The following is a 27,793-nucleotide window of genomic DNA, read 5'->3' on the forward strand; positions in this document are numbered from 1 at the left end:
AATCTAGGCTCGGGAGAGTCAGATTAGAACTGCACAATCAAGAGATAGAAGCTTAGGAATAAGTTTTGTTTGTTATTAACGTATCGGATGCACCCTAGAGATAGGATATGATTGTATGCGGTCACCTTGTACCTGTGTGCATCATTCATCATCGCATAGGCAAGAAATAGAGACTTAGGAATAAGCTCTATAGACATCATCGCATGCGTCCTAAAACTAGGAGCTATCGCATTTGCATTGGAAAATGAATTGTTGTCGCATGTGTGTAACATGATCGCATAGCTTGAACGTAATCTCAGGAAGCACTAGCTAAAGACCTTCTCAACCCACTCATCCGCATACTCATTGTATCTTTCGCATTATTAGCTCTTTTCTCAATTCCGCTGCATAAAGTGTATACTTTAAACAACATACCAACCAACGTATTGATTTATTTGTTATCGCAAAGTAATCGAAAATTACCATTGCATACTGTTTCCTTTGTCCTTGTGTTCGACCCTGGGCTTACCAGGCAACTTAGTAGGGTTTATACTTGGATTTTGCTTCCACCATCGCATTCTACACTATTACTTCATCACATTAACAATGCATCAACTACACGAACGCGTTGGATCATTGTGTTAAGTGGGTCATATCCATAGTACTACCAGTACAAGGTACTCATCCTTATCCCTTTACTATAGACCCTTCAGGCTGTATCTTGAACATTGATTCTTGTATATCTCCACATATAGTTTAAGACTCATAAGGCAGCCTTGGATGCTAGTTTATTGGATTTAGGGTTATTAAGACAAAATAAGCAAACAACACAAATAATAACATTTATTGAATTAACATCTATAACTATTTATTGATGACGATCGATTAATAACATTTACTATATACGAGTTTTAGAGCATAAAACTCAATAGTAAGGTGATTACAATTTTGGGTAAAGAGCTATTGAAACTCTTTTAAGATTAGCAAGACTAAAGCATCATTGGAGTTATTGTAAAGAAAGATTGAGATGTCTATAGATGTGGTTTCTCCCACCCAGGAAGTCTGATCTACGTCTTCTCCAGTTGGCAAGCATGTTGAGTTATGTTTCATGGAGTCCCTCTCGTCAAAATGAGTAAAAACTGAGCATTGATGCTTCTTAGAAGAAATTGAAGTGCTAGACTGGGTGGTGTGTGACTTTTCCAAATTGTCAATTGGTGTTGGCTCTAAGAATATTACCTATAATAGTCTATCAAGTTACTTAAGAGTTCAAGATATCATCGATGGTTTAACCTTCCTATAACCTTCCTATCTTCATTTGATATCCTCGTTTTTTTTTTTCTATTGTGGTTGAGTATGATGTTAGGGAGGTTGTAAATCTAGTTAAATTAAGAATCTAGAGTTTTTTTCTTTTTTTCTTTTATCTTTTTAGAAAAATATTTAAAGATATCAAGTTTCCTTATTATTTTGTAAAGAATTTGATTTCTAAATCAAAGGAACGTCTCAATTTTTTTATGTCTTTTATTCTTTTAGTGAAAAATTAATTAAGAATATCAAGTTTTTTTTCCTTTTTTTTTAATGTTGAATCATCATTATTGAAAAAATTTAAAAAAAATGTTAGTTCACGGTTATATTTGTAATATTTTATTATTTTAACTATATTTGGAAAGCTTGAATTCTTTATTATTTTTACTTACGAATTGATTTTGAAATTTAAGAATATCGAGGTTTTTTCTTTATTCAGGCCTTAAGAAAAATATTAAGAATATTCAATGTTTCTTATGATTTTGCCACAAGTGTGATTTTAAGATTAGGAAAATTTTCATAGATTAAGAAAAATCCAAAAATATTTTACGAATTTTCATAGCAAAAACTCCAAAAGTAAAACACTTTAAGAACTTTTTTATAAAGTTGTAAATTATTTTTTTAAATAATTTTTATATTTAAAAAGGGACCTTTTACATTAAGAGGTTGAGTTTTTTCTTTGTTCTTGTTTTGATGCTTAATCATCATCTTATAGGATTTGCTTTTATTAAAAAAAAATGTTCACGATGGTCTTATATTTTGTAATTTTTTATTGCACTTTTACTGTATATTTAACAAGCAATCCTTATTATTTTGCCTATGAATTTAATTTTGAATTAAAGAATATCGAGTTTTTTTAGAAATATTAAGAATATTCAAGTTCTTTTATTTCGCTACGAATTTGGATTTAAATTAGGAAAAATTTATAAATAAATAATCCACAAAATATTGTATAATTAATTAACAAAAAGCTTCCAAAAACTTACTATAAAATGGTAAATATTTTAAAATAATTTTTTATATTTAAAAAGGAACCTTTTAAATTAAAGTGTTGAGTTCTTTTCTCTCTCTTTTTAATGCTGAAATCATCATTGTAGGATTTTTTTTATTTAAATTTTTTTTTAAAAAATAATAATAAGTCTATAAACGTCTCACGATGGACATCATTGTAGGTATTTTTTTATTTTAAATTTTTTTTTAAAAAATAATTAATAATCTATAAACGTTCACGATGGGAATCGAACCCACAGATTGCTCCGCGCTGTCGAGGGCGAGCGCCTTATCCATTAGGCCACGTGGGAACTATGTACATTTGTTTGAGTATAAAACAACTATAAATCGATAAAATAACGCTATGGATGGATATTTTTATAAACAAAAATTAAAATTGTTGACCAAGTTTTTTTTAAAAAAAATACAAACTATGTTTTTATTTTTAATTTAGAAAAGCAAGCATTCAACAACTACAAAAATAAATTAGTCAAATCAATCGCAACTAGATAACACAACCAATCAAGAAAATGATCCTGCTAAACTTGAAATTGAGACCCATTCGCATTCTACAAGTCAACCCATTTGCAAGAAAATTCTGAAAACTTCGAATGTGATAAAACTGAAGCTCATGATGAGTCCCTAAAAAATTATCCCTACAGCTACTGGCCAACAAGTATACAACTACTATGCAGCTTGACTCCACCACTAAAGGCAATTGCACCCTCGAGGTCACTTCCCGAAGTCCTTCAACAATCACATTAATCTCAGCATATAACACATCACAATTTCCTTTCATAGTGTTTGCACCAGCAATAATGAGTACTCCTCCGTGGTCCCGAAGCACGTAGTTGATACCTTCTCCTGCAATAGGCAACACCCAAAGCAGCATCACACGATAGAGCTAACCAGCCATCTTAAGGGCTAGCCCACCTAACCCGCCTGTTGTCACCCTACTCCTCTTGTGTATGTAAACCACTACCATCAATTAAAGGTCCTGACCTCACCTCAAACCTTTCCCAAAAGGACGTTGTGGAACTCTGAATTGACTCGAACAAGGTCCCCATGAATCATTCTTTATTGCAGAAAAACCACTCAATCATGGTGTTCCTAAATGCACCATAACACCACCCTCGAAGACTCAAAGCATATATATGAGTTTGTTTGATTTGTTATATGTTATAAGTATTATCATTAATGTTAGACTTCTATAAATGTTGACCTAATAATTAAAAGCACTTTAATTGGTCAATTTTTAAAATATTTGTAACATATGATCGATCCAATTGGTCGTTAGAGTTAGTCATTATGAGCTTATCGATGTAGTTGGTCGTTAGAGCTAGCCGACATTAGTGATTGTTGCTGGAGTTGGTTGCCATAATGGATTGTTAGAGTTGATTGTTGAAGGTGGTTACTAAAGTTAGTCATCGGTGGGGGTCGTTAGAGGTAGTCCACAATGGAGTTGTAGTTGTGCACTAGAGTTGGTTGCTAGAGATAGGTGCTAGTGGGGACCATCGAAATTGGTTATCAGGAGCGAGTGCACGAAGTTGGTGGTAGTGGATATTGGAGTTGTCTGTCAGTAGTGGTTAATGGAGTTGGTTTGTCGGAGTGGTCGTTGGTGGAGGTCATCAGGGAGATGGTTGCTAGAAGTTTCGTTGAAATAGAAGGTAGTTGATAGTCGTCGACAATCATGGTGGAAGTGAGATAGTGGAGTTGTCTGTTAGTAGTGGTCAATGGAGTTGGTTTGTCGGAGTGGTCGTTGGTGGAGGTCATCAGGGAGATGGTTGCCAGAAGTTTCATCGAAATAGAAGGTAGTTGGTAGTCGTCGACAATCATGGTGGAAGTGAGATAGAAGAATAATAAAGGCATTTTGGTAATTTTAGATATTATACAAATAGGAAGATATTAACCATTTAAAACTAAAAGAACACATTCATCTGGAAGTTAATTTAAAGTTTTTGTAGTTTTTGAAAGTCATGCTTGCTTTTTCACAATTTTTTATTCATAATTTTCATAATTTCTATGTAAGCATTTGAAATCTCAGTCTAATTCTAAAAACAAAAATAAGTTTTTAAAATTTTTTATGAAAAAAATAATTTCACAACTTAATTTTGATTTTGAAAACACTTCTAAAATACATACAACATAACATAGAATTCAACAAATTGAAGTGGTGTTGAATTATTTTTTAAGAACAAAAAATAAAAACTAAATAATTTGTTTAGAAGTTAATTTCAAATGTTTGTAGTTTTTAAAAGTCGTGAGTGTTTTCTCACAATTTTTTATTCATATTTTTCTTAGTTTCTATGTAACTATTTGTAATCTCATTCAATTTCTAAAAACAAAAATAAATTTTTAAAAATTCATTTTTTTCTAATTTTCACAATTTAATTTTGATTTTGAAAACACTTCTAAATATATACAACATTTTTTTCAAAGTAATTGCCTCTGTTTTTCTTTGTTTTTTTTTTTCTGGCTAATCTATGTCATTAAAAAATTTAGGGATGAAATAAAATAGCGTTCACGGTGGGACTCGAACCCACAATCTCCCGCTCCGGAGGCGAGCGCCTTATCCATTAGGCCACGCGAACTCTTTNAATAAAATAGCGTTCACGGTGGGACTCGAACCCACAATCTCCCGCTCCGGAGGCGAGCGCCTTATCCATTAGGCCACGCGAACTCTTTGTTTAAAGTTTACTAAATTAGCTATTAAATAAACTTATTAAACTTCATACGATTCAATCAAAATTTACCGGGTGGAATTAATTAAAATATATATCAATATTATTGGGATTTTAATATTACGACTACATCGATAAAATATTCTTATTTTAAAAATTATTAAAAGCAATAACTTAAAAGTTATTTTTATTTTCAAACTAAGTTATAAAATTTGTAATTTGTTATTAGTATTCACATTCATTTTAAAGATAATAGGTGGGATTTTGTACATTTTAAATGTATTTATAAAGGATATTCGAGAACAAAAGTTTGATTCATGTTTAATATTGATGTTTATCAATGTCAGATTTTGGTCGGAAGAAAACGCACATGACTTCCAGGTGCCTTATATAGAGTTATACTGATGTATTTATAGAGATAATGAAATAGAGTTTACCTTTTTCTCATATGATAATGATGAGATAGATATTTCTTAATCCTAATAAACTAATATTAGATATAATTAGATAAATCTACTTTTTATATAGTATTTATCTTCCTATCTTTTTTGGAACTTTTGACTTATCTTGTGATTATATTGATTTATGGGTATGGATGGATATTTCAATAATTCAGTCAAATTTTATCAAATTGAATTTGAATAAGTGTTGAAAATGTAATTAATGATAAAACACTCGGTAATAAGGGAAATTGTATCGGGTAGCAAGAGAGATAAATAAAATTTCTTCCGTAGCTCCAAGCTTTTAACTTGCCAATTAAAAAAAAAATTATTTCAATTGTTCCCTTATTTAAATCTTAATATCACTCTCATTTATTTTTCTCCCGCATTATTCTATATTTTCTCATCTACTCACATGTTTTCCTTTTATCACTCAATTTCATATGCAACTGATGAGAGAGTTTTCGTTTTATTTTTTTATTATATCCTTTAGTTTAGAGTTTGTTACGATTGTGGTGTGCATCTATGTGATTAGTTTTGAACTGAAGGCTTTTAATTAATTTATTTTTTTATCTTATGATTTTTTTCTCTGGATAGGCTTGTTTTTGTTTGAGTTATAAGGGATGTGTGGGTGTTTCATTTAACTTGAAAGTTTTATTTGTTTGGATTTGGTAATTTTTTCTAAGATTTAACTTTTGACTAATAGTTCAGTTTTCTGGTTTTACATAATATTTTAATGGCATATCATACATATAAATGATATATCAATTTAGAGGAGATTAACAATATATCCATTATACGAATGATATAAATATTAAATATATCAACCGTAAAATTGATGTATTAAGATAATAACCACATTGATAAACCAAATAGATATAATTAAAAAAAATAAAACGTAAATAATCAGTTTCCAAAAGAAAAAGATAAAATAAATAATCACATTGATTTTCTAAATATCGATAGATTGCTTTTGAACACGTTCACTTAACTGCTTTGTAGATGTAATTTAATTATTATCGATGCTGTTTACTTAACTGTTACTATTGGTGTAAACGTAATGGATTCTTCTGTTTTGTTTTTTTTTTTTAATTTTTTTTATTGATAACTCTATTTATTGATATCATTACCAAACAAAAAAAACCTCCCATTATTTTTTTTTTTAGTTTTTTCAATGTATCGAATAAAATCCCGATTTTTTAAAAAATATTTTTATCAAGCAAATAACATCCTAATAGATTTTTTTCGGATTTTTTTATCTATATGTTATTAACAAGTAATATCCTAAAATTTTGCCCTTTTTTTAGTTTTTTTTTATAGATACCGACAAATAATATACCAAAACTTTGATTTTTATTTTATTTTATTTATTTATATTTTTATTGGGCAAATAACATTGAGCTAGGGTTTCTATTCTCTGCTCACAAAAATTTATCCTCCAATTTGACTCATATTCTCTCACTCGATAAATTAAAAAGAAAAAAAAAATCCATTTGTTTTGCCTTCCTTTTCTTTATCCAAAAAGGAAGAAGGAAAAAGCAATAGCAACATAATTCCGAAATTAATTGGTCTTATCAATATTGACCATGTCCCAAATTTTTGGATTTGTTTCGTAATTTTTTATGAATACTGTTATCGACCAAATACACCGATAACATGGTCTTACAGATAAAATTTAGCGAGAATCCAAAACACGATACTTAAGACCAAATCTGAAAACCGTTCAAAAATATTTCAAAAATATGGTGGATCCCATGTAATTTTTAAAGGTAATTTGATTGATCATCTTTTAGTTCTCAATACGATTACAATATTTGATTACAGATTTTATGATAGAACCCATATTTTATTATGGTTACAAAATACTGATAAACGCTGACAAACATAACCAAATGGAACCTACTTTTAAGTTACAATTGATTAATTACATTACCATTGTCGTATACATAGCCTAAGGGTATTCATTACTACAAAATTGGACTTTAAAGTCGATTTAAAACTGACATTATAGGGGGTACAATGTCAGTTGAAAACCAACATCGAAAATCGTGTTATAAAAGATCGTTAGTGTCGGTTGTCTTTGATGACCAAGATTTCAATGCAAGTCATCTTCAATGTCAGTTTCAACCGACATTGAATACTACTTTCAATGTCGGCTTTCAACGGGTAATCTTGGAATGGGTAATCTTACTCAAAAAAAACCTTAGACCTCATACACATCGATCTAAACTATAATAAAGGCATATCCATGAGTTAATGACTAATTTACCTAACCTAAATTTAATTTGAAAGAGTCTAAAAAGAGTTTTCAACTACTAAAACTCACCAAAAGAGGACCCACATCCATTGCTTTCTTCTGAATTGATTGCTGCCAAATTTTGTGAAAAGCAAGCCATCAAGATGCAACTGCAAAAGAAGAAAAACGCTGCAACAAACTAAATTGAGTTCAATATGAAATCAGAAGACAAAAGCACTAAAACTACTATAAAAGAAAATGATGCCCAATTTTTTTTTTTTTTTGTCAAATGTGTAATCTCAAGCAAGTAGAGCATTTAATCGTCCAAGTAAAGGTAACATCTCCAAAGCTTCTAAGCAATTATACACCAAAGCAACAAAATATTGAAGGAACTCGTGTGAGGGGAACCTTGAGCGAAAGCGGATCGACTAAATTCCATAAATTATCGAATGTAAAGTTTACAGTAAACATACAAACAGATATGCATTTAAATTAAATTACAACATGCTATTCAAGAAAAAAAAGTTTTAAGAATTTCATCTTTGAAAACCTTTTTCTTCACGGATCCTCCCTTGAACGGGCACGAACCTTTTTGAAGACCTTCTTCAAAATAACCTCGAACGGATTTTCGAACACAACCACAATGGAGTCCTTGGTTAAGAGAGAAAAATCTTAAGGTGGAAGAAGAAGAAGATTGAGAGTTTTTCATATACTAAACTCAAAAGACAGAACACTTCTGTAACTTTCTCTCAATCGTTCAATCAAGTTCAACGTAGAAGAAGAAAAAAATTGTTTTTCTTTTATTCTCCTTTTGCCAAATTGAATAACCACCCCACTAAAGTGGGTGGAGAGAAAAGATGGGGATTGTAACTCTCTTCCTTATTATTCAAATAATAATAACATAATATAAATAAATATGATAATTAACTTATCATATTATATTTATATTAAATTATATGTTATATCAAATATAATATATAACCTATAGTTTTAATTGTATCACATACAATATAAACTATAGTTTCTTTTCTCTATTTTATGACATTTAATATAAATATCATTTATATTAAATTTAACAACTATGAATCCAATTCATAGAAAATTATTTGAATCTCATTCAAAAATTTATTTTCTCCCATTAACCTATAATGTATTCATTTATATTAAATTTAACAACTATGAATCCAATTCATAGAAAAATATTTGAATCTCATTTGAATATTTATTTCCTCTTATTAAGCTATAATGTATCAAATACATTATGACGATTATATCACATATAAATGAAAAAATTTAATTATATCATATATAATTAAATCCCTCCATTAACTTGAACAATTCAAATTAATCTAAAAACTGATTCTCAACTAAATCCTTTTAAGCTACCAAGGGGATCTCATGGACTTGTAGCTTGAAGCTCCAACGGTACATGAATAATTAATTAAACTCTTTGATTACATTATTCACCATCCGTTAACTGTCGAACACTCCACTAAAGACCGACAGATGCACTATTCGCACTACAAATATATTTTTGTGTCCATTGGATATAACCAATCAACAATACGATGACCTTTCACAAATTGCTCGTAAATACAGTTGAGCCAAACTATCGTTTTGTCCATGTAGTTACATCTAACTTCTTAAGTACCACTGATCCCTCTAATGAACAATAGATCATAGTCCAACTATGACTAAACCCCTCTTAGGCTAAAAGATGGTGTGGCGCCACATTGTTCATGACCCGGAATCAGTCCTTAAAAGAGCAATTTATCTACTTACCCCTACTTCGAAGAAGGAGTGAATTCCATCTTGTGTAGTTGTGTTCCCAGCTCCCAAATCAAACGAATCCCCAAAATGGTAGGCTTGTTGAGTCAGCAATCTAGCCACTCTCACCCATACAAATCAAAAGACCGCCCTTATAGACAAGAGTTCGCAATTCATTCAAGATTCAAGTCATGTTACCTATGTTCATCCTAGTAAAATGTAAGTCTCTATTATGAACGGTGTTATATAATGAGACTAAACATTTCGTGGTCTGGTCTTATACAAACTCCTTTGTATAGAATATCTCCGCTCGCATGTCTAATACATGAATGATCAAGATCAGATCATTTATAGCACTTTAAAACAATTGTAACATCTAAAAAGCGGGCTATACTCATAGTGTCACCAGGATAAGGTACCCAGCCTTATCCATCTACTACAAACCATTTAGGTTATCACTTAAACATGATCCACCTGTATGTCTCCACATACATGTTTAAGTTACAAATATAACCTTGGATGTTAGTTTATTAGTTTGTAGTTAATGAAACTAAAATATCATATATTTTATAAACAATGAATAAAATATCATTTATTTTATTAAATACAAAATGAGTTTGTTCATACAATGTTAATAAACTACATGACCCTACGAGATTTAAGACATCAACTCCAACAAATATAACATCAATACAAAGTCTCATTAGTTTGAACTCCTTTTGTAGGCTAGGGTTCTTTTTGAAGAAGTAACTAATCAAATTTACTTCTTTCTATTTAAACAAGTATTCAGAACACTTCAACGCTATGTCCTTAACTTTCCCAGTAACAAAGCATATCAAACATACTCAACCAAAAGATTACCTACAGAAATAGCAAAAGCTTAGAACAAACAAAAAATCATATTTTCGACCGTTTTAATCTTTTGGTCCAGATCTACTACTTCAATTGCCTGACAAATTGAGTTGACATATATTTATGTGATAACTAAAGACTAAAATTCGAATAATTATCAAATAGACCTAGACCAAGTAAGTAGAAATAACCAAACCACCCCCAAAAGATATATAAGGCACATTTAATATTTGCTTAATTAAATTCTGACACTTAAGATGCAATATTTCATGACAAAATTATGTACCTATTACGAAGAAAATTTTGATCCTAAATGCCGCAAGGATGTCCTTCAAAGACAAAGACAAAATAACCAAGGATGAAACATAGAAACAAGAGAGTCAGTTCAAAGAAGTTCATACTGCCAATAGCAGCAGCATGAATAATGGAACCAATAACCAATAAGATAGAAAAAATACAAAACATCTCAAACAAGGCACTAGAAACCTTAACTATAGAAGCCACAGAAGCTCATTTCAAAAGCTTATCAGTTGTAAAAATAATTCCAAGAAAAACAACCAAATGAATTACCTCGACTACCTACAAAACATAAAATAAAAAATCTCAAAATACATCAAGAATCATAATCCAAACCTCCTGTACAAGTAGGTAAAGATTTGAAGAATCTATATGCAGAAGAAACCTTCGATAAAAGGGGATTCTAAAGAGGGTTTAGAGAATCAAACAAACATATCCTTTACTAAAAAAAACATATAACTTAATTTAAACTTATACATGTACTTCACCAAAAAAGAAAACCTTCTCAAGAAAGCGCAATGTGCAAAGCCCTTCCAATTGATTGAAGGAAATATCAATAACTATATTCTTTACAGAAGAAAATGTATCTGCATTTTAGTAACTAGAAAAATTATCAAATCTATCGTCCATTTAGCTATTAATACATTCTTCAAACAAATTACTAATGTAAAAATCTCAACAGAACCACAATAAACCCTAACTACATTGGCAATCTAAACTGTGACAGACGAAATAAGAGGGAAAAAGAAAAATGGTACCGACCTAATCTGAAATGGATTAAATGTGGTGGCGGTGAAAGAGCGGGTGACCTGATCTGAAATGACATCGGTTGGCCTTGTGCAGACAGACACGTGGAGGATAGAGGACCGAACGAGATCGACAAAGAACAGCTACCAGCGACATCGAGCNCCAGCGACATCGAGCTTAAGATGGTGACAAGCAGCGACTCCTTGCGTGGCAGTCGTTGATATTAGAGGTGGTCGGAGAGCAAAAGCTGAGCGACTTGGCGTGAGGCTATGGAAAACGAAGAAGAAGATTGTGTGGTGGGTATTTGTATGCGCGAGGGAGAAATAAATTTAATTTATTTTCCTCCTACCCGTAATCCTTCATTATATATATATATATAACGGGGATACCCTCCTGTCCCCGCCCCTTCTTTGGTCAGGGACCCGTTTTGTGTCCCTAATTTGATCCCGTCCTCGGTTCATCCCACCAAATTATCAAATTATAAATAGTTACATGATAAATTATTATTTTTATTTTTAAAATATTTTAATTTTTTTCACGATGAGAATGTGATTTATGTCTAAACACATTCTCTTAAAATTTCAAAAAGTTCACTCATATCGTCCTAATTTGAAGTTAATTTAAATTTAAAAAATAAGCTGTGAATTTTGTTTTCAAAATTTATGAAAAAACACATACGGACTTTTGTTAATAAAATAAAATAAAAGTATAAACTAAAGGTAAATACTAATTATAAGATTTATTGAAAATAAGAAAACCAAATTCAAATATTTAACGCTACTATGACTATGTCTTTAAAAAAAAACATTAGTATGACTAAAATCAAATAAATCACAAAATATAAAGACTAACGTCTACCGTCAACCATATCTAAAATCATATAAATCTCAAAATATAAAATCATTTTTGTCATCTTTGAATCGTTACAAAATATAATCTAAAAGTGAGAGTGTTCTCTTTTCTTCTTCATTTAAAGCTTGATAAGAGCGAAGCGTAGTTCAGATTTGACATCATTTTCATCGTCTCTTTGATCAACCCTGAAACTCCAAATTCGAACCCTATTTCCAACCCTGAGCCCATAAGTTCTGGAAAAACAGTTCCATTTGTTTATAAAAAAATCCACTAATCTTTGCCCAAGCAGCCACTTCTTTAATTGCATTGGATTCTCTCTCAAATCTGATCCCACAACGATCGTGTCAATGTAATTCAATTTATTATTCACCACTCTCCGATCCTCAAAATACCTTATCTCCTCCGCCGTCAAAAATTCCGCTCTCAACTGCTTCGCCGGCAATGACAACCGCCCCTGATCTCTCCTCATGTCCGTCGCCGTCAATGCCTTTTCGATGATCATTTGCACCCGATGACCCCTCATTCTTTCTGTTATATACTCTCTCATATCCGCCGGCATCTCCTCCCCTGGGTTGTCGCCATTCGCTATTACAGCATCTGGGTCGGCCTCGTTCGCTAGCGCCGGTAGGATTCCGTCAACTGGGTCGCCTCCGTTCGCTATTTCAGCATCTGGGTCGACTCTGTTTTCCGGCGCCGGTGAGATTCTACCAACTGGATTGTCGCCGTTTGCCATTGCAGCATCTGGGTCGGGCTCGTTTACTGGCGCCGGTTGGATTCCTATAATTGGGTCGCCTCCGTTGACCATTTCATCACCTGGTCGACTCTGTTTTCTGGCGCCGGTGAGATTCCGGCAACTGGGTCACCTTCGTTCGCCATTTCAGCATTTGGGTTGCCTCTCTTTTCCGACGCCGGCGAAATTCTGCCAGCTGGTTCGTCTCTGTTCACAATTTTAGCATCTGGGTCGATTCTGTTTTCCAGCGCCGCTGAGATTCTGCCAGCTGGATCGTCTCTGTTCACCATTATAGCATCTGGGTCGGCGCCGTTCACTGCCGCCGGGGATAAATTGGCATTTGGGTCAACTCCGTTTGGCGGCGGCGGCGGCGGTTCTCGGTTTAGGTGGCAAGTGCAGCCGATGTATTCGACCAAAGATCTCTTCTTCCTTTGAACTTGGTCACCTAGATATTGCTTAAATTGATCTGCAACAAACCTGATTTTGTTCCGTCTATCAAAGGGTTCTGGATTATCATCCATTTGTATTTCTTCTTAAAGTTTCTTATAATTGGAGTGGAAAACTGCAGATTGTTTCTGAGAGTAGCCACCATGAGGTGTATTCAAATATACCTGAGTTCTGTTTTTTTCCCCTTTTCCTAGTTCGTGTTAATTTTATGTTTCCTAATCATTTTATGTTTTTAATTATCTCGTTTTTGTTTGATTTTCTTTTTTTCTTTTTCATCATTGGGAAAAGATAAATAAGATAATTGAATTTATCTTTTCTTTTTCTTTTAATTATCTTTTTAAGATTTGTTTGTTTCATACATGGGATCGGCACCAGTGGGAGTAGCGGTGGCAGAGGCATCAACTTTGTTGAAGAGAGGGAATGGAGGATAAAGACGTGGGGAAGGAGTGTGAGAGAAGAGAGGAAAAAAAACAATAAATTATAAATTTGGTCAATATAAAAGATTTTAATTAAAATTTAGTTCTCATAATTTAATAAAATAGATACTATTTAAGAAGAATTTATCAAACTAAATAGACTATAAAAACTAAATTCCAACTTTTAAAATAAATTCTAAATTTCTTCAAACAATAGGAAAGTTTTGCAAATTAACCAAAAAAATATATATTTTTAGTCTTTAAGTTTTGGAATTAGTTTCTTTTTGGTCCGTAGATTATAAAAGTTTACATGTTTAGTTCTTAAATTTTGAGCTCATTTTGAATTTAGTCTTTATATTTCAAAATGTTGCGATTTTATCTTTGAGATTTGAATTTTGTTTCAATTTGGTTTCTATGTTTTGATATTTATACTTTTAATCTTGATTCTTTTGCCCGATATTCATTTTCTACATTTAGTGCTAACCTCTTCTGATTAATTAAGTTTTACTATTTTTCATCATTATTAAAATTAAATTTAAAATTTTACTTCATATTCATTTTAAATTAATTAATAGACATTAATGTCAATAACTGAACGTGGATATTTCATGAATAAACGAGGCTATAGGTGTACATTTTGAAGCTAATGACTAAATTGAAACAAAACTCAAATCTGTAGCATTTTGAAACTCGCGGATTATATTGAAACCAAACTCAAAATTTAAGGACTAATGCGTAACATTTTGAAATTTATGGGTCAAATGAAAACTAATCTTAAAATCTAAGGACCAAAAAGATATTTTTTTTTAAAGAAAAAAACACCCGAAAATAAATAACCAAAAATTATCACCTCTCTATGTCACGCCATTTTTCATTATTCTAATTATTAATAGGTTATAATAAATATTCAAAAAATTCAAACATCTGTTAAAAATAATATTTTTGTTTATGCAATTCGAAAGTATAAATTCAATCTCTTCACTTTTGATAGGTTTGGGCTTTTCAAATAAAATAATTAAATATCTATGTGAGATTTTTCACAATATATTTTGAATACATATACACATTATATATGTTTTGGAATGAAAATAAACGGAAAACTAACCATGTGAACGAATTCTCAAGTTTACTAAAAATACAATAGATAATTTTGGATGTTAGAAAGTATTATTGTAGATGAGTTTGCGGAATTTTTGTTACATGCAAAATTTTGGACAGCTTGATTCCATGGTTTGTCAAGAGCATCGGTATTTGGAAAGATTTTTATCTTATTGGAGTAACTTTCCATTGTTTTTCTCAATAAATATTTTTTTTCCATTTCTAAAATAGTCTCCATACTTGATCCCTATTGTTTACCTTCTTCTAGGTTGGTCCATTTATCGTATATGTCGTGTGAGAGTATTGTTAAAAATAACTCGGAGTGTCTTAGAAATTCAAAGAGTTTGTTCGAGTTCGTTACCTTTCTCAGAAAGTTTGAAACTAATTCGTAATTAGAAGAGTCTAAGTTTGGTTATTCTATGAAAGCTCATAATTGGGGAGGGTCTAAGTAAAGTTGTTTGAAGTGTATTTCAAACAATAAGTGAAAAAGAAGGTTAATGTGTAACATGAGAGAAGATCTCAAGCTTAAGGGAGTCTAAGTTACTCACTAGGAATAGGATGTATGAGAGTCATTATCGAATATTTATAACATATAAATACTTAATTATAATCACTTAATTATTTATTAGTGAAGTTCCTTTCCATCTGGACATACTGCTCCATGTATGTACGTGGCATTCCACCGAACTTCATTATCGAATATTTATAACATATAAATACTTAATTGTAATCACTTAATTCTTTATTAGTAAAGTTCCTTTCCATCTGGACATATTGCTCCATGTACGTACGTGGCATTCCACCGAACTAGGTCACTGAGTATTACAACAACATTGTGTATGACCTGTGTTGTTACGTATTTGATTCATCTATTTTTCAAAAAGTACACGAATTAAAATGAACTATGACGCAAATAAAATTCCAAAATATAAGGATAGGGACCTACAATATTTTATCCATTTCTTAGGTATATTATTATATTAGCGTTAGAGATATTCTAGCCAGCTATAAACATTCGAACAAATTTTATATATTTTTTTTAAAGGAAAATCTATGCAGATTCATCAAGTTTTTTGTTACTAACATATCGATATATCAATTGAGTTATGCTCACTTTGATATATTATTACACAACTTTAACCTTTGGTAGTTTCAAATGTATATTGGTTATAAAGTTTATTTTCAATTCATCAATAATTTGCTTATATCTATATAAATTAAATATTATCCTCAAACCAAATGGTTCGCGTGGCCTAATGGATAAGGCGCTCGCCTCCGGAGCGGGAGATTGTGGGTTCGAGTCCCATCGTGAACGTTTTCTCTTTTGTTTCTGTAGTTCGTTATTTTAATCATCATCCATTCATCCCATCCTATTTTTTTCCATTCGTTTTATCTACGAATTTCACTTTTAAAAGTTTTAAATTTAAATTTTAGTATTAATTTAATTAGTGTTTAATTTTAAAAATAAGTTTTTTAGGAAAAAAATTAAAATATTTGATAAATGAAATAGTTTTTGCAATATCTTTAAAGTATATTTTAAATAAATTTTATCAAAATAGTTTAAATAAAAATGGATTTATGAGGAAAAAAACAGTTTTTAATAGTCAAATCCAACAGGTCTTTAGTACAACTTTCATAATGTGCTATTTAGTTAATCTAGTGAGATTCGTTCAAATTATTGTTAAATTTTTAATCCTTAAATTATTTTGTAATTAGTAGACGTTATTTGTTCTTAAATATTATTGTTATGGCTAAAAATGAATTGGTACCGTATAAAATTTTTTTGTCGATATTATTGCAGTTTTTCTTTTCCTTTTTCCTTTCGAATGAACTCATCTGTGTAATTAAGTGTTTTTTTTAGTAACAATTGATGTTTTATCTATCAAATTAAATTCAAATTAGCAATCAACACAAACTCTTTAAAAACCTAAAGTTATCTTATCATTCATTGTTAAATAAAAACAATAATAAGATAAAAAAAATATAATATTTAAAATCATAACGGAGAAATTAAATATAGTATAACCTTATAATAATAACAGTCAAGTTAGTCATTATTTTGGTTTTAGTTCCATTTTAGTCCATTTCGAATGTTTATACTTTATTTTTGTAGTTTTGAAAAATCTTAAAAATTTGAAGTTATTTTTTATTAGAATGATTTAGATAATAATATTTTTAATGTGTGTGTTTGACAAATAGGGGGGTAAAAAGAATTTTTTTAAATATAAATGGGGCGAGAGATCTGAACAAATCTCTTGGTTCTCAACCCATACAACTCTTAGTTAAGCTAAGTTCATGGACAAAGATGGAGAGGGGTAAAAAAAATTCAACTAATAAAAGAATAATTAAATAATAAAATAGATTGCTTTAAAAATTACTAAAATATGTGAACTAAATTTAAATATATTAAAGTACAACGATTAAAGTTGAATGAAAACCAAAGTAAATAAACCAAACTATTATTTTAAGCCCCGGACAACAACCATAATAACAACACACCAATATATATCATCAATGAGTATGTATCTAGTTTTACTTGTACAATGTATATTATAGATTTTTCTTTTTAAATAGCTATGATGGATAAGATATCTATTATCATTTAGAACTTTTTAACTTTCATTCACCTCTGATTTTTGAACTAAAAAACAACTTATTATTCACTCAACAACAATGGTTTATGGAAACAACTTTGAAAGCACACTTATAGGAAGTCTATATTTTTATTCCTAAGATTTTTAGACTAATGTCCGAAAACCAACATATGGTTTACTCATCAAAAAATTAAATGAACTATACATGAGCGGACTTAGTATGGGCTAGGGGTTCAAGTTTCCTCTCCAACTTTATGCTCTTTATATATATATATATATATAACTGATGTAGTATTAAAATTACGTAGCATTACGTGCTTTGTAGTAAATTTATCTTCTAATCTCTTTTAAATCAGGTTCAAATCTCATTACGTTTATTTTTATTGAATTATATAAATTATAATAGAAATATTATTCCTTTTAGTTTAACAAAATTTGTCTACGGTAACTATTAAAAAGGGGGGAAATAAAAAAGAAAAAAACAATTATCTGTAATTAAAATTAGAAGTCTTATTAAAAATTATTGTAATCATCTAGGAATGACATTTTTTTTAGGAAAATGAATTGCATGTTTGATCATTACTATGATATTAATTTCATATTTTTAACAAACTAAATTCATTACTAAATAATATGCCTTTAGCTTTCAATTTAAATAGTAATAACTAACAATAATCAATAATAAATTAAGATTTCTTATATATATGTATATATATAATTTTGATAACTTATTTAATATTAAAAGTAAACTAAGGCCACGTTTACAGTAATCCATTAATGGTATTGTAAAAAGTGGGTCACACTGGATTGCTTTTGTTGATGTTTACCTGCTTTTGTAATCTTAATGAGATGTGAAGTATGCTTTGAAATTTGTAATTAAATCGTATAATCTAATTGAGAAACAAAAGGTGTTCAATCTGATTGCGGTTAAAAATTACGTGAAATTCACTACTGTTACCGTTATAAATATTGTTACTTTAACCGTATGAAACATAAGAATTTACCACATTTATTGTTATTTTTACCGCTATTATTAGGGTTTAGCAATAATGGTAACAGTAACAATAAAATGTGACAGATTCATAATTATAGGTAAACATGATCAAAAGCAATCTAATTGTGTTTACGATTTAGATACATTATGATTCATCCATCAATAAATTCTTATTTCGATTACACCAATTTTCATTACGGTGTGGTAAACGTGGACTAAATGAAATTAAAAAAAAAATGTATATATGTTATAAATATTATAATAAAGCATATGTCTATGCTTAGTATCCTAGAACCAAGTGTCTTGTCTTCCATTGCCCATGTATCTTAGTATATATTATTTATGTGTCTTATAACTACATGTGCTTAATGTCCAAGTTGTGTCACATCTAGTTGCCAAATTGCCTATAGATAGTGGAATTTTGTGGAATTTGCTTTTAGACATTTTGGTGAGAAATTGAAGAGAAAATTTCCATAGATTTCTATATTTCTATGTTGTGTTATTTTATTATTATATTATAATTTTATGGTATTCGTGTTACCGTGATGAGTCATTTTGCTCTTCAATTTTACAATAATATACAAACAAAATATTAAAATAATTGTTTGGTTAAATTACAAATTCAACTCCTAAACTATGAGGTATCTATTAACTTGGTCCTGGATTTTTAAAATTCTAAAATTAGTTCTAAAAATTTATAAATCTACTCGACATAAAAATAAAAGTTTAGAATTCAATTATCATAAAGTTCACATTTACATTTTGCTACTAATGGTTGAAATTTACATTTAATACATTAATTAAATGTTTGTTAATCTAGGTTCATTGTAGTTATATGAGTTATTCAATACAAACTTGACTTCTTTAAAAGGTTTATTTACTATTTTACTTCCTTATCCTATTTTAATCCTTAAATTTTTATGACTTTTTATTTCGAATTAAAAAATGCTCATTATATATAAGCAAGTAGGGTATCAGATTGAATTTGTAAAAACATGAAAATCCACGAAAATTCCCCAATCCCCATGGCTTCATTTAGTTGAAGAAAGAAGCTACGGAAGCAAAAATGTTTGCCGAGGAAGCTTGAAGAAATTTGCAGGTTGCACAAAAATGGCAGAGCTAGTGAGATGCCCAATTTGCTGCCGTTAATAGCAAATTACAAGCTATAAATTTGAAAATTATTTTCCCCATCCTTTTTGGTTTTTTCGTTCTTTTCTAGTTTTTTCTTGTTCACGCTTAAGGAGGAAGTGAAGGTCGACAAACATTGTTGCAGCCGTGCAATTGAGAAAAAATAAAATCCCAAATATAAATCAAAGAAGAAGTAAGATAGATAGAACAAGAGACTTGGGATAGTGAAAAGAGTAGTAATAGAATTTAAGAGAAATTGAATCTGAATATATATACACAAACATAAACCTAAATTTGAAATTAAATAGCAATAAGAGAAATAGTGAAACGAGAGATAGTGGAAGAGACTAGTTCAATTGAAAAAATGATAAATTGAAGAAGAAAGAATGCGAAGACGATGAAGACAATATGAAAATTTTCAAATTTACAAAAGCAAATCAAACAAAGACCATGAGAGAATAAAGAACGACATACTATGATCATCTATACTTAACTTTTTTTTTTTTTTTTGCGTCATATTATTTTGTTAAGGTTTTTAATCTAATATTAACATCACGATTAAAAAGAGTATATTTTTCAAAGTTTGGAGACTAAAATAGATATTTTGAAAATTTTTAGACTAAAAGAAAATAAACCTTAAATTTTAGACAATAAAATAGTATTTAAACTTAAGATAATAATTAATAATTAAATCGAAATTTTGAATGTAAAAGTGATTTTTTTAACTATAATGTAAAAGGATTAGATACATATTTCTTAAAAAAAAAAAAAAGACATTTATATAATCTAAAATGGGTTATGGGAGAAACATTTGATTTTTCATTTTATCCTTTTTAGCTAATGATTATAAAGTTATATCATGTAATTTCACAATAAATTATTAAATAACGTTAAAATCATAAATAAAAAAAAATCACATCTTATCTATAAAACCTCAAATTTACTTTAAAATAAGGGAAAAGTTATAATTTCAAATTATATTTCATTAATTTGAAATCTAAATTTTCTTTATAAATAGTAAAATTCAACCTCTAAATTTTTTGGTATCTCCTTTTTCTTTTTCAATTTTTTTAAGAAAAACAAAAAAATGTTAAGCTTCTCTCCCCACCTTTTTTCCTTCATTTTTTTTTTTTTGAAATTTTGTTACCATTTAAGTGCTTATTTTAATTTTGTTTATAGTAGCATCTTTTTAAATATTTTGTTTCATATATCTCTTCTAGATCCTAGATGAAATATAGACCTCTCATTTTTTCTTAATGTGTCATCTTTCTCAATGTATTCACTTTTATATGTTTTTATGGTTTTTTTCTACACACAGATCACCTACTTATCCTCAAATATTAAAGAAGTTGGAGACTAAGACTTCATTGTGAAATTTAACAAGAATTCAGAGATATTTTTATGTAGTTTTTCTCCACTTTTTAATTTTTGTAAATGCACACCAAATAGATTAAATAATAATATTTACTATTTTTACCTGTTTTTGTACGTTTTTCTCCCTCTTTTCTCGATTTTTTGAAATAAAGTTTAAAATCAATAAAAGATGTTTGTAAATCAAAACATATCTAAGTTTTTAGGCTTTTGATAGGAAAAATAATATTGTTTAAATTAAAATAAAAAAAAATAGAAAGATATAACCAGAAGATTTACCCCTTTATAAATATTTCTCTATAAATATTAAGTCATTAGTCGCACCCTCTATTTATCATTTTTAAATCTTAATTTTATATTTAATTTTCAATTTTAACTTTATTGTCTTAAAATCATTTTTAGATTTAATTTTCAATTTTTCACGTTAATTTGTTATTAATTTTTTTTAATCAACCACCACATCAACTAATCCAAAAGATTTGGCTTATTACACTAACTAATTCATTTGATTCAAAATAACGTTAAATTAGTATTTGAAATCTAAATCGGCTAAATTGGCTAATTAAATTCTCAGATTTTTCATCCCCGATCTCATTCCTTAATCTCCAGTCCACATGTTAAATTAAAAAAGAAAAATGACTCTCCCTATTTTTTTGGCATCATGTTAAACTAATATATATTTTGCATGCACACTTTATATGATAACATAATACATATTTTTATAATCTATTCAGTATCTATGGGTTGGTTTCTCTTTTTGCTCATTTTAATGGATGGTTTTGGTAATATGTTAGGAAATTTCACATTTAAATTATTGAATAAATAAATCCCTATCTTTTGACCTTCACAAATTTTGATAGTAATTTTTTTAAAAATCACATTTATACTTAAAATTTTAATTTATATTAAATAAAAAGGAAAAAGAATATCATTTTGTATTCTCTAATTGCCCATTCAGGTTAAACAAAGGGGACAATTAAAAAAAAAACATTCTATCTCTATCTCATATTATCAACCTACCTCTAATTCACCTACAAATAAAAAATTATTATTTTTAATCTCAAGCTATCTAAAAACCTATTATTCAACATTAAATTAAAGTAGATTTTCAAAAAGAAAAAAAAACATTTTATCTTTAATTCAGGTTAAAAAGAAAATAATTAGATAAAAAAAACCACAATTTTATTTGATATCCTTAAATAATCTCATTATATCCAATTTTAAATACATGACAAATATTAAAAAAACATTCATCTTAAATGCATAAGAAAACAAAAATGAAACTCATTTTATCTAATAATTTCGAGATTTGATTTAAGATTAAATAAATTAAATTTTGAATCCAGAATTTCAATATAAATGTTCTAGATTATGCTCGCAATTTTCTAAGGTATCTATTTTTTTTCCTCTCTTTCTTCTCCTTTTTTCTCGATTCTATATTTCATCATGGTTTTTTCCCTTCTTTGATATCTATACCAGTTTGATTTCTACTCTTTTATTTTGTTAACATGTTTTTATTTATTTAGAACCCTATTGAAAATATATTTATTTCTTTTCCTTTTCTCATTAACATTTTTTTTAACTTCTATAGGTAAATCATTTCTCCAATTATTCTTATATGTATGGTTTTTTTCCCCAATTTTTTCCACTTGTAAAGTATTGTGTATGTCGTTGTTCACTAAACTTATAATCTTATATATATTTTTTTGGAGGACGGATGAGACAATATTCTTTATGTTTATTAATGTTTTATTCTTCCATGTGAGTAGAGATGTTCAGGGGGCGGGGGATGCCATTCCCCTTCGTGAAATTCCTCGCAGGAATAGGACGGGGATTTACATTGTTTATTATGGTTAGTTTTAGATGATAATTTGAATTTAAAGATAAATTACTCAAATTTTAGTCCAAAAAAACTAATTAATTTTTTAATAGAAAGAAATAAATATAAATCAAATTATTCACATATTTAATCTAAATTTAAACCTATTTATTATCTTTCCCAATAAATAATCAAATTTGAAATTTAAATGTAATATTTATATAATAATAATAATAACATAACATTAAATAACTATATTAAATAAATATGTAAAAGCGAGGCGTGTCTCCGTCCCCGTTTAGCTCACGGGGAATTTTTTCCCCACTCCCTCCCCGGGAAAATTCCCGCTCCGTTCGGGGCGAGGCCCTATGATGAAATTGGACATCTCTACATGTGAGGTTGAGATTGAATAGTATTTTTGTTTTTTGTTTTTATAAAAGAATAGTATTTTTTTGTTCAATAAAGAATTATTATTATTATTATTATTAATTCAAAGTGGTTTAGTTTTATTTTAGTGTTTTTTTTTTATTATAAATGCGAACAATATTACTTAGTTTTTTTTTTTCCTTTCATTTTTTTTGTTTTTATTTTAAAGGGAGTTTGTTTGTTCTCTCCATATCAAACATGTAAATTAATAATAGAAAAAAAGGTTGGAGAACATCTTTTTTTATAGTTCTCTTCAATCATTCCCTCGTAAATACTCAAATTTACTTTATTAGGTGTTATATGTATAGGAGTCTCATTTCAATATATGTACTTTTTATTTTAAGCCTTATGAAACACAACTAGTTTCAACTGGTATTTCTTTAAAAACGAAAATAGAAAGAAAAAGTTAGATACATATCTATTTTATTAAAAAATTATAGTAAAAATAAGAGAGAATAATAAAATAACTAATAAAGAGATTATAATAATGAATCGAAGTAGCATAAGAAAATTTCCTAATTAATTTCAAAAGGTTAGAAGAGTAATTATCTTGGTGAATATATTCCATAAATTTATCAAACGTATCCGATTTACAACACAAATATAAGATTTTGACGAACCCTAGATTGAGTTTCATTTTTGGGAAATTTTACTCTTCCGATTATTCTCCTTTCCCGCTGTGTAATACTTCAGATTTTCGCAAACCTCCCGCCATTCATGTGAATAATTTCCCTTTTAGTTTGGTACCCAATTCTCTGCATCACTTAGCGTGAAGAAATTCTGGGGCACGATTTGTTTTGCAAACTATAGACTATGAAAGGAAGAAATTCTGGGAATTTGTCGAACCCATGTTTGACGATGCATCAGCCATGGGCTTCTTTGCTTGTCTATGGAATTAAACGCATCGAGGGCAGGTCCTGGTCTGCTCCCCTCAGAGGTTCGTTCTTCTCGAAATCCCATATCCTTTCAAATCTACTTTTTGGCACGAGGCTCTATATAATTTGTTTGAATGTTGGAATAACACAAAAGCATAGTAGAATTGAGAAGTAGAATTGGGCAATCGTGCGTTTGTAGTAACTTTACCGTTTGCCCTTTGTTTGATTTTGGATCATATGCTTCTATCTTCTAACTCTAAAATCTATTATGTTGGGAATTAGGGTCCGTTTGGATGGACAAAACTATTTAAATTAATTTGAAATTGTTTCAAAAGTTATTTCAAGTCTTTAATTTTTTTTTTTAAAATGACTTATTTTCAAAATTAAAACTTGAAAAGTTTAACCAAACACATTTGTCGTCTTTGATTTTCTGTTTCTGAAAACCATGCTTATTTACTTATATTTTTAGTTGGGGGCTTCTTACAATAAATATAATTTCTACCTCTTGACATTCTTAGCCAGAATTTAGAAGCTAATTAGTTATAAACACTTGGTATTGTTTTAGAAATTTGACTAAGATTTCTAGGGCTATTGTAGAGTGAAAAACTAAAAGAAGACCTTATAAGAGAAAAAGGGGTTTTTGGAAAATAATGTATGTTTACTAACTACCCCATATGTGTTTTACATTTTGTTTTTGATTTAGGTGTGTTGCAGATGGAATCATTCAAGTTTTTATGCAATAATAGCTGAAGTCTAAAATAACAGATCTAATAGTGATTAGAATGGTTGAATGCCCCGCAATCACACACATATATATATATATGGACATTGTTGAACATTGAATGTTTGTGAGTGTGTCTGTGTCCTATTTTAGTTATTTTGTTTGTTTTTCGTACAGGTGTATGTATCTTTTGTTAATTTAGTGCCCTCTTCCTTATGGATATGGTTTTGTAAGGATTATTCTAAATTCTGAATTTTGATCTCTGAAGGCCGTCTTTGGATTCATGCTGCGAGTAAGGTTCCTGAGGATTCTACAATCAAAGCAATGGAGGATTTCTATAGGGAACTCTATGCTTTGGATGGAATTACTGATCTTAAGTTTCCAGAACATTATCCTGTTTCAAGACTTTTAGGTATAGAGAACTCTATTACTCATGTTACTGGTTCTTGCGTTTTCTTTGGCACTCTTTTTCAACTCTATCCCAATATTCCGGCAACTGAAATATCTCGTTGCATAAAGTTATTGTTTGGAGTCCATCATTAAAGTGACACCATCATTATTTCTTACATTTTTGTTCATTCAGGGTGTGTTGAAGTGGTTGGCTGTGTTGGTGGTGAAGAACTGAAAAATTGGGATAAAGTACCTGAAGGGGTGGGTGGCCTTGTTTTCCGCATCCACACCTTATTTTCTGAGATATCTTAATTAAAAGAAAGCTAACAAAAGTATACCAATTTTATTTGAACACAGGTTAGAGTAGAAGCTCAAACTGATTTCTGTTGGCTCTGTGAACAACCACAGGTGTGTACTGATTTGAACATGAAATCAAATTTCAGCAGAATAATAGATAGTTTACTGAATGGCATTTCTTTTTAATCGTTTCAGAAATTGCTGATTCCGTTCGAGATGCGCGGTTACCAGGGTGTTTATAACTTAGAAAAGAGGGTAAAATGTGAACCTTGTTCTGATTCTCTTTTTAATTCTTATTTTGTGTGCTTCCGTATGTTCTAATATCGAATTGTGTTTGGTCAGATATTGGAAGCAGCAGTAAGAGGTCTCACCCGTGTTAAATGCCCACTGCCTGTAAAGTTTCAACTTCCAGATCCTAGAGATCCATTCTCCTTGAGGCCAGGATCTGTCTCATTATGTTCTCCCAAGTCTAAAGGATCTAGATCTGAAGTGGAGAAGTCATCTAAACTCAATGCTGCGATAGCTGGTGCTCGAGCAGCCGCTACTCAGTTTACGAGAAAGTACCAGGACCCCCAAACTTCTGTCCACGACCATACTTCGTCTAGTTTTGGAACGGCAGGTAAGTCCAGAACTGAATTCTTGGAAGGAGATCGATTTCAATCTTCCAATTTCCGTCAAGACGAGGTTTCACGAGCAAATATCGGGGAACAAACTGTTAGCTACCACACTCGATCTCAGGCACTTTGTGCACACACACAGCCGCAAAATGGAGCTCCTTCTAAGGTATGATTTTTTTAAAAGAAAAATATGACCATAATTAGCACTTCATTTTTAAAGATGGTACAAATTGATATTTTTACTTGGAAAAACAGATGTCATTCCAAGTTCATACTAAGATGTTTTGTATTCTTATTTGTGATGCCGTTATCGATTGCTACTCGGAATTAATGAGCAGTCTCGTGTTGTGTTTAGATCTTTGCGGCTGCAGTGAGAGGACTGAGACCGACATGAATGTTGATCGATTCAACTGCAGATAGGATTTGTACATAGAAAAGCAGTGTGTATGTGAAGGGTGACTTGGGCTGCAACTGTTTAAAATTCAACCATAAGTCTACAAATGGCCAATGCATCTCTTTGAAGAAGGGATGCTTTTATAGTTTATTATTCTTTGTTGTTTTGATGAATTTATTGCCCATGGAGTTATAATTATTCATGATGCAATATAGAATGATTTGGTATTAGCAGACCTTCATTTAGGATTTAATATTATATTATCAGACCTTGATTAATAGTTCATGTAACCTTTTGTCTCATAATAAAAGTTTTATTAGCGACGAAGAGTTTCATTTTGACCCTTTTATATTCTCTCTTTCCAAACATAATAAAAGTTTCATTATTTTTCAGCCAATTTAAGTATCTCTCTCTTTTGTATTGGAATGTGAAAGGTGCAGCTCGAGCTCTACTTTTTTTAACCTCCTTTTTATTATTACTGGGAAAAGGACACATGCATGAATTAAATTTCTCTATATAAAATTGAAATGAGAAATTTCAATATTAAATATTCTATACTTAAATAGATAAATTGTTTATGTTAAATTTGAAAGTAGGAAAAGAGGGATAGAAGTAAAAAAAATTGATGGATGAATAAAATTTACATCTATGATGTAATTAGAACTAAACTTATTAATTGATTACCTATACTATTTAAAAGGAGCTATAGAGAGAAACATATGTTTTTCTTATTTACCCTAAAAAAATGATCTCATTCACAGAAATGAAATTTATCTAGAGTAAAAAATATATCATTAAAAAAATTCTCATTCACGTGGATTATAAAAAAAAACATTATTCATATGGATTTTATTGGTTTAAAAGTTGGTTATCTATAATATTTGATTTAAGATTCAAAATTTATGGTTAGAACAGAAAACTTTAAGTTAAATTGGTTTAAAATTTGGTTATGTCTACTACTTGATTTAAGATCCAAATTTTATCATTAAAAAATAAAAATTACACGTAAATTAAATTGCTTTAAAGTTTGGATATCTTTAATATTTGATTCTAATATTTTATTTAAGATCTAAAATTTACCTATTAAAAACAAAAAATACATGTAAATGAAAATCTAAAAGGGGTTATGGGGAGAAACATTTGTTTTTCCCATTTGCCACTTTTAGTGATTGGTTATAGGTTATATAATGTAATTTTACATTAATTACATTTCAATTATTTAAAAAAATATCTCATCACATAAATGAAATTATCTCTAATATTTGATTACAAAATTTATCATTAGAAAGTTAAATGTTATCTCATTCACGTGGATATCTATAATATTTGATTC

At 29.6% G+C, this 27,793-nt stretch overlaps 1 protein-coding gene and 3 non-coding genes across 4 annotated transcripts; 2 read left to right on the forward strand and 2 right to left on the reverse strand.

Moving 5' to 3' along the window:
• Positions 1–4,789: 4,789 nt before the first annotated feature.
• Positions 4,790–4,862, reverse strand: TRNAR-CCG. The gene has a single exon. It is a non-coding gene; the product is annotated as a tRNA-Arg (tRNA).
• Positions 4,863–4,878: 16 nt separating this feature from the next.
• TRNAR-CCG lies at positions 4,879–4,951 on the reverse strand. The gene has a single exon. It is a non-coding gene; the product is annotated as a tRNA-Arg (tRNA).
• An 11,125-nt stretch (positions 4,952–16,076) lies between these two features.
• TRNAR-CCG lies at positions 16,077–16,149 on the forward strand. The gene has a single exon. It is a non-coding gene; the product is annotated as a tRNA-Arg (tRNA).
• Positions 16,150–23,744: 7,595 nt separating this feature from the next.
• Positions 23,745–26,793, forward strand: LOC120079387. Its single transcript, XM_039033550.1, has 7 exons — positions 23,745–24,103; positions 25,031–25,174; positions 25,346–25,413; positions 25,510–25,560; positions 25,645–25,704; positions 25,792–26,232; positions 26,422–26,793. Exons 1-7 carry the CDS (start codon positions 23,980–23,982, stop codon positions 26,458–26,460), a joined length of 927 nt encoding a protein of 308 aa, XP_038889478.1. The 5' UTR covers positions 23,745–23,979; the 3' UTR covers positions 26,461–26,793.
• Positions 26,794–27,793: the final 1,000 nt, after the last annotated feature.

Source organism: Benincasa hispida, chromosome 6 (genome assembly GCF_009727055.1).
Source record: "Benincasa hispida cultivar B227 chromosome 6, ASM972705v1, whole genome shotgun sequence".
Classification (NCBI taxonomy): domain Eukaryota; kingdom Viridiplantae; phylum Streptophyta; class Magnoliopsida; order Cucurbitales; family Cucurbitaceae; genus Benincasa; species Benincasa hispida.

Excerpts from the sequence above, each read along its gene's own strand:
- LOC120079387 (XM_039033550.1), top strand. The coding sequence starts at position 23,980 with ATGAAAGGAAGAAATTCTGGGAATTTGTCGAACCCATGTTTGACGATG. Across the intron at positions 24,104-25,030 it reads CTGGTCTGCTCCCCTCAGAG|GCCGTCTTTGGATTCATGCT; the intron begins GTTCGTTCTTCT and ends TGATCTCTGAAG. Across the intron at positions 25,561-25,644 it reads GGCTCTGTGAACAACCACAG|AAATTGCTGATTCCGTTCGA; the intron begins GTGTGTACTGAT and ends TAATCGTTTCAG.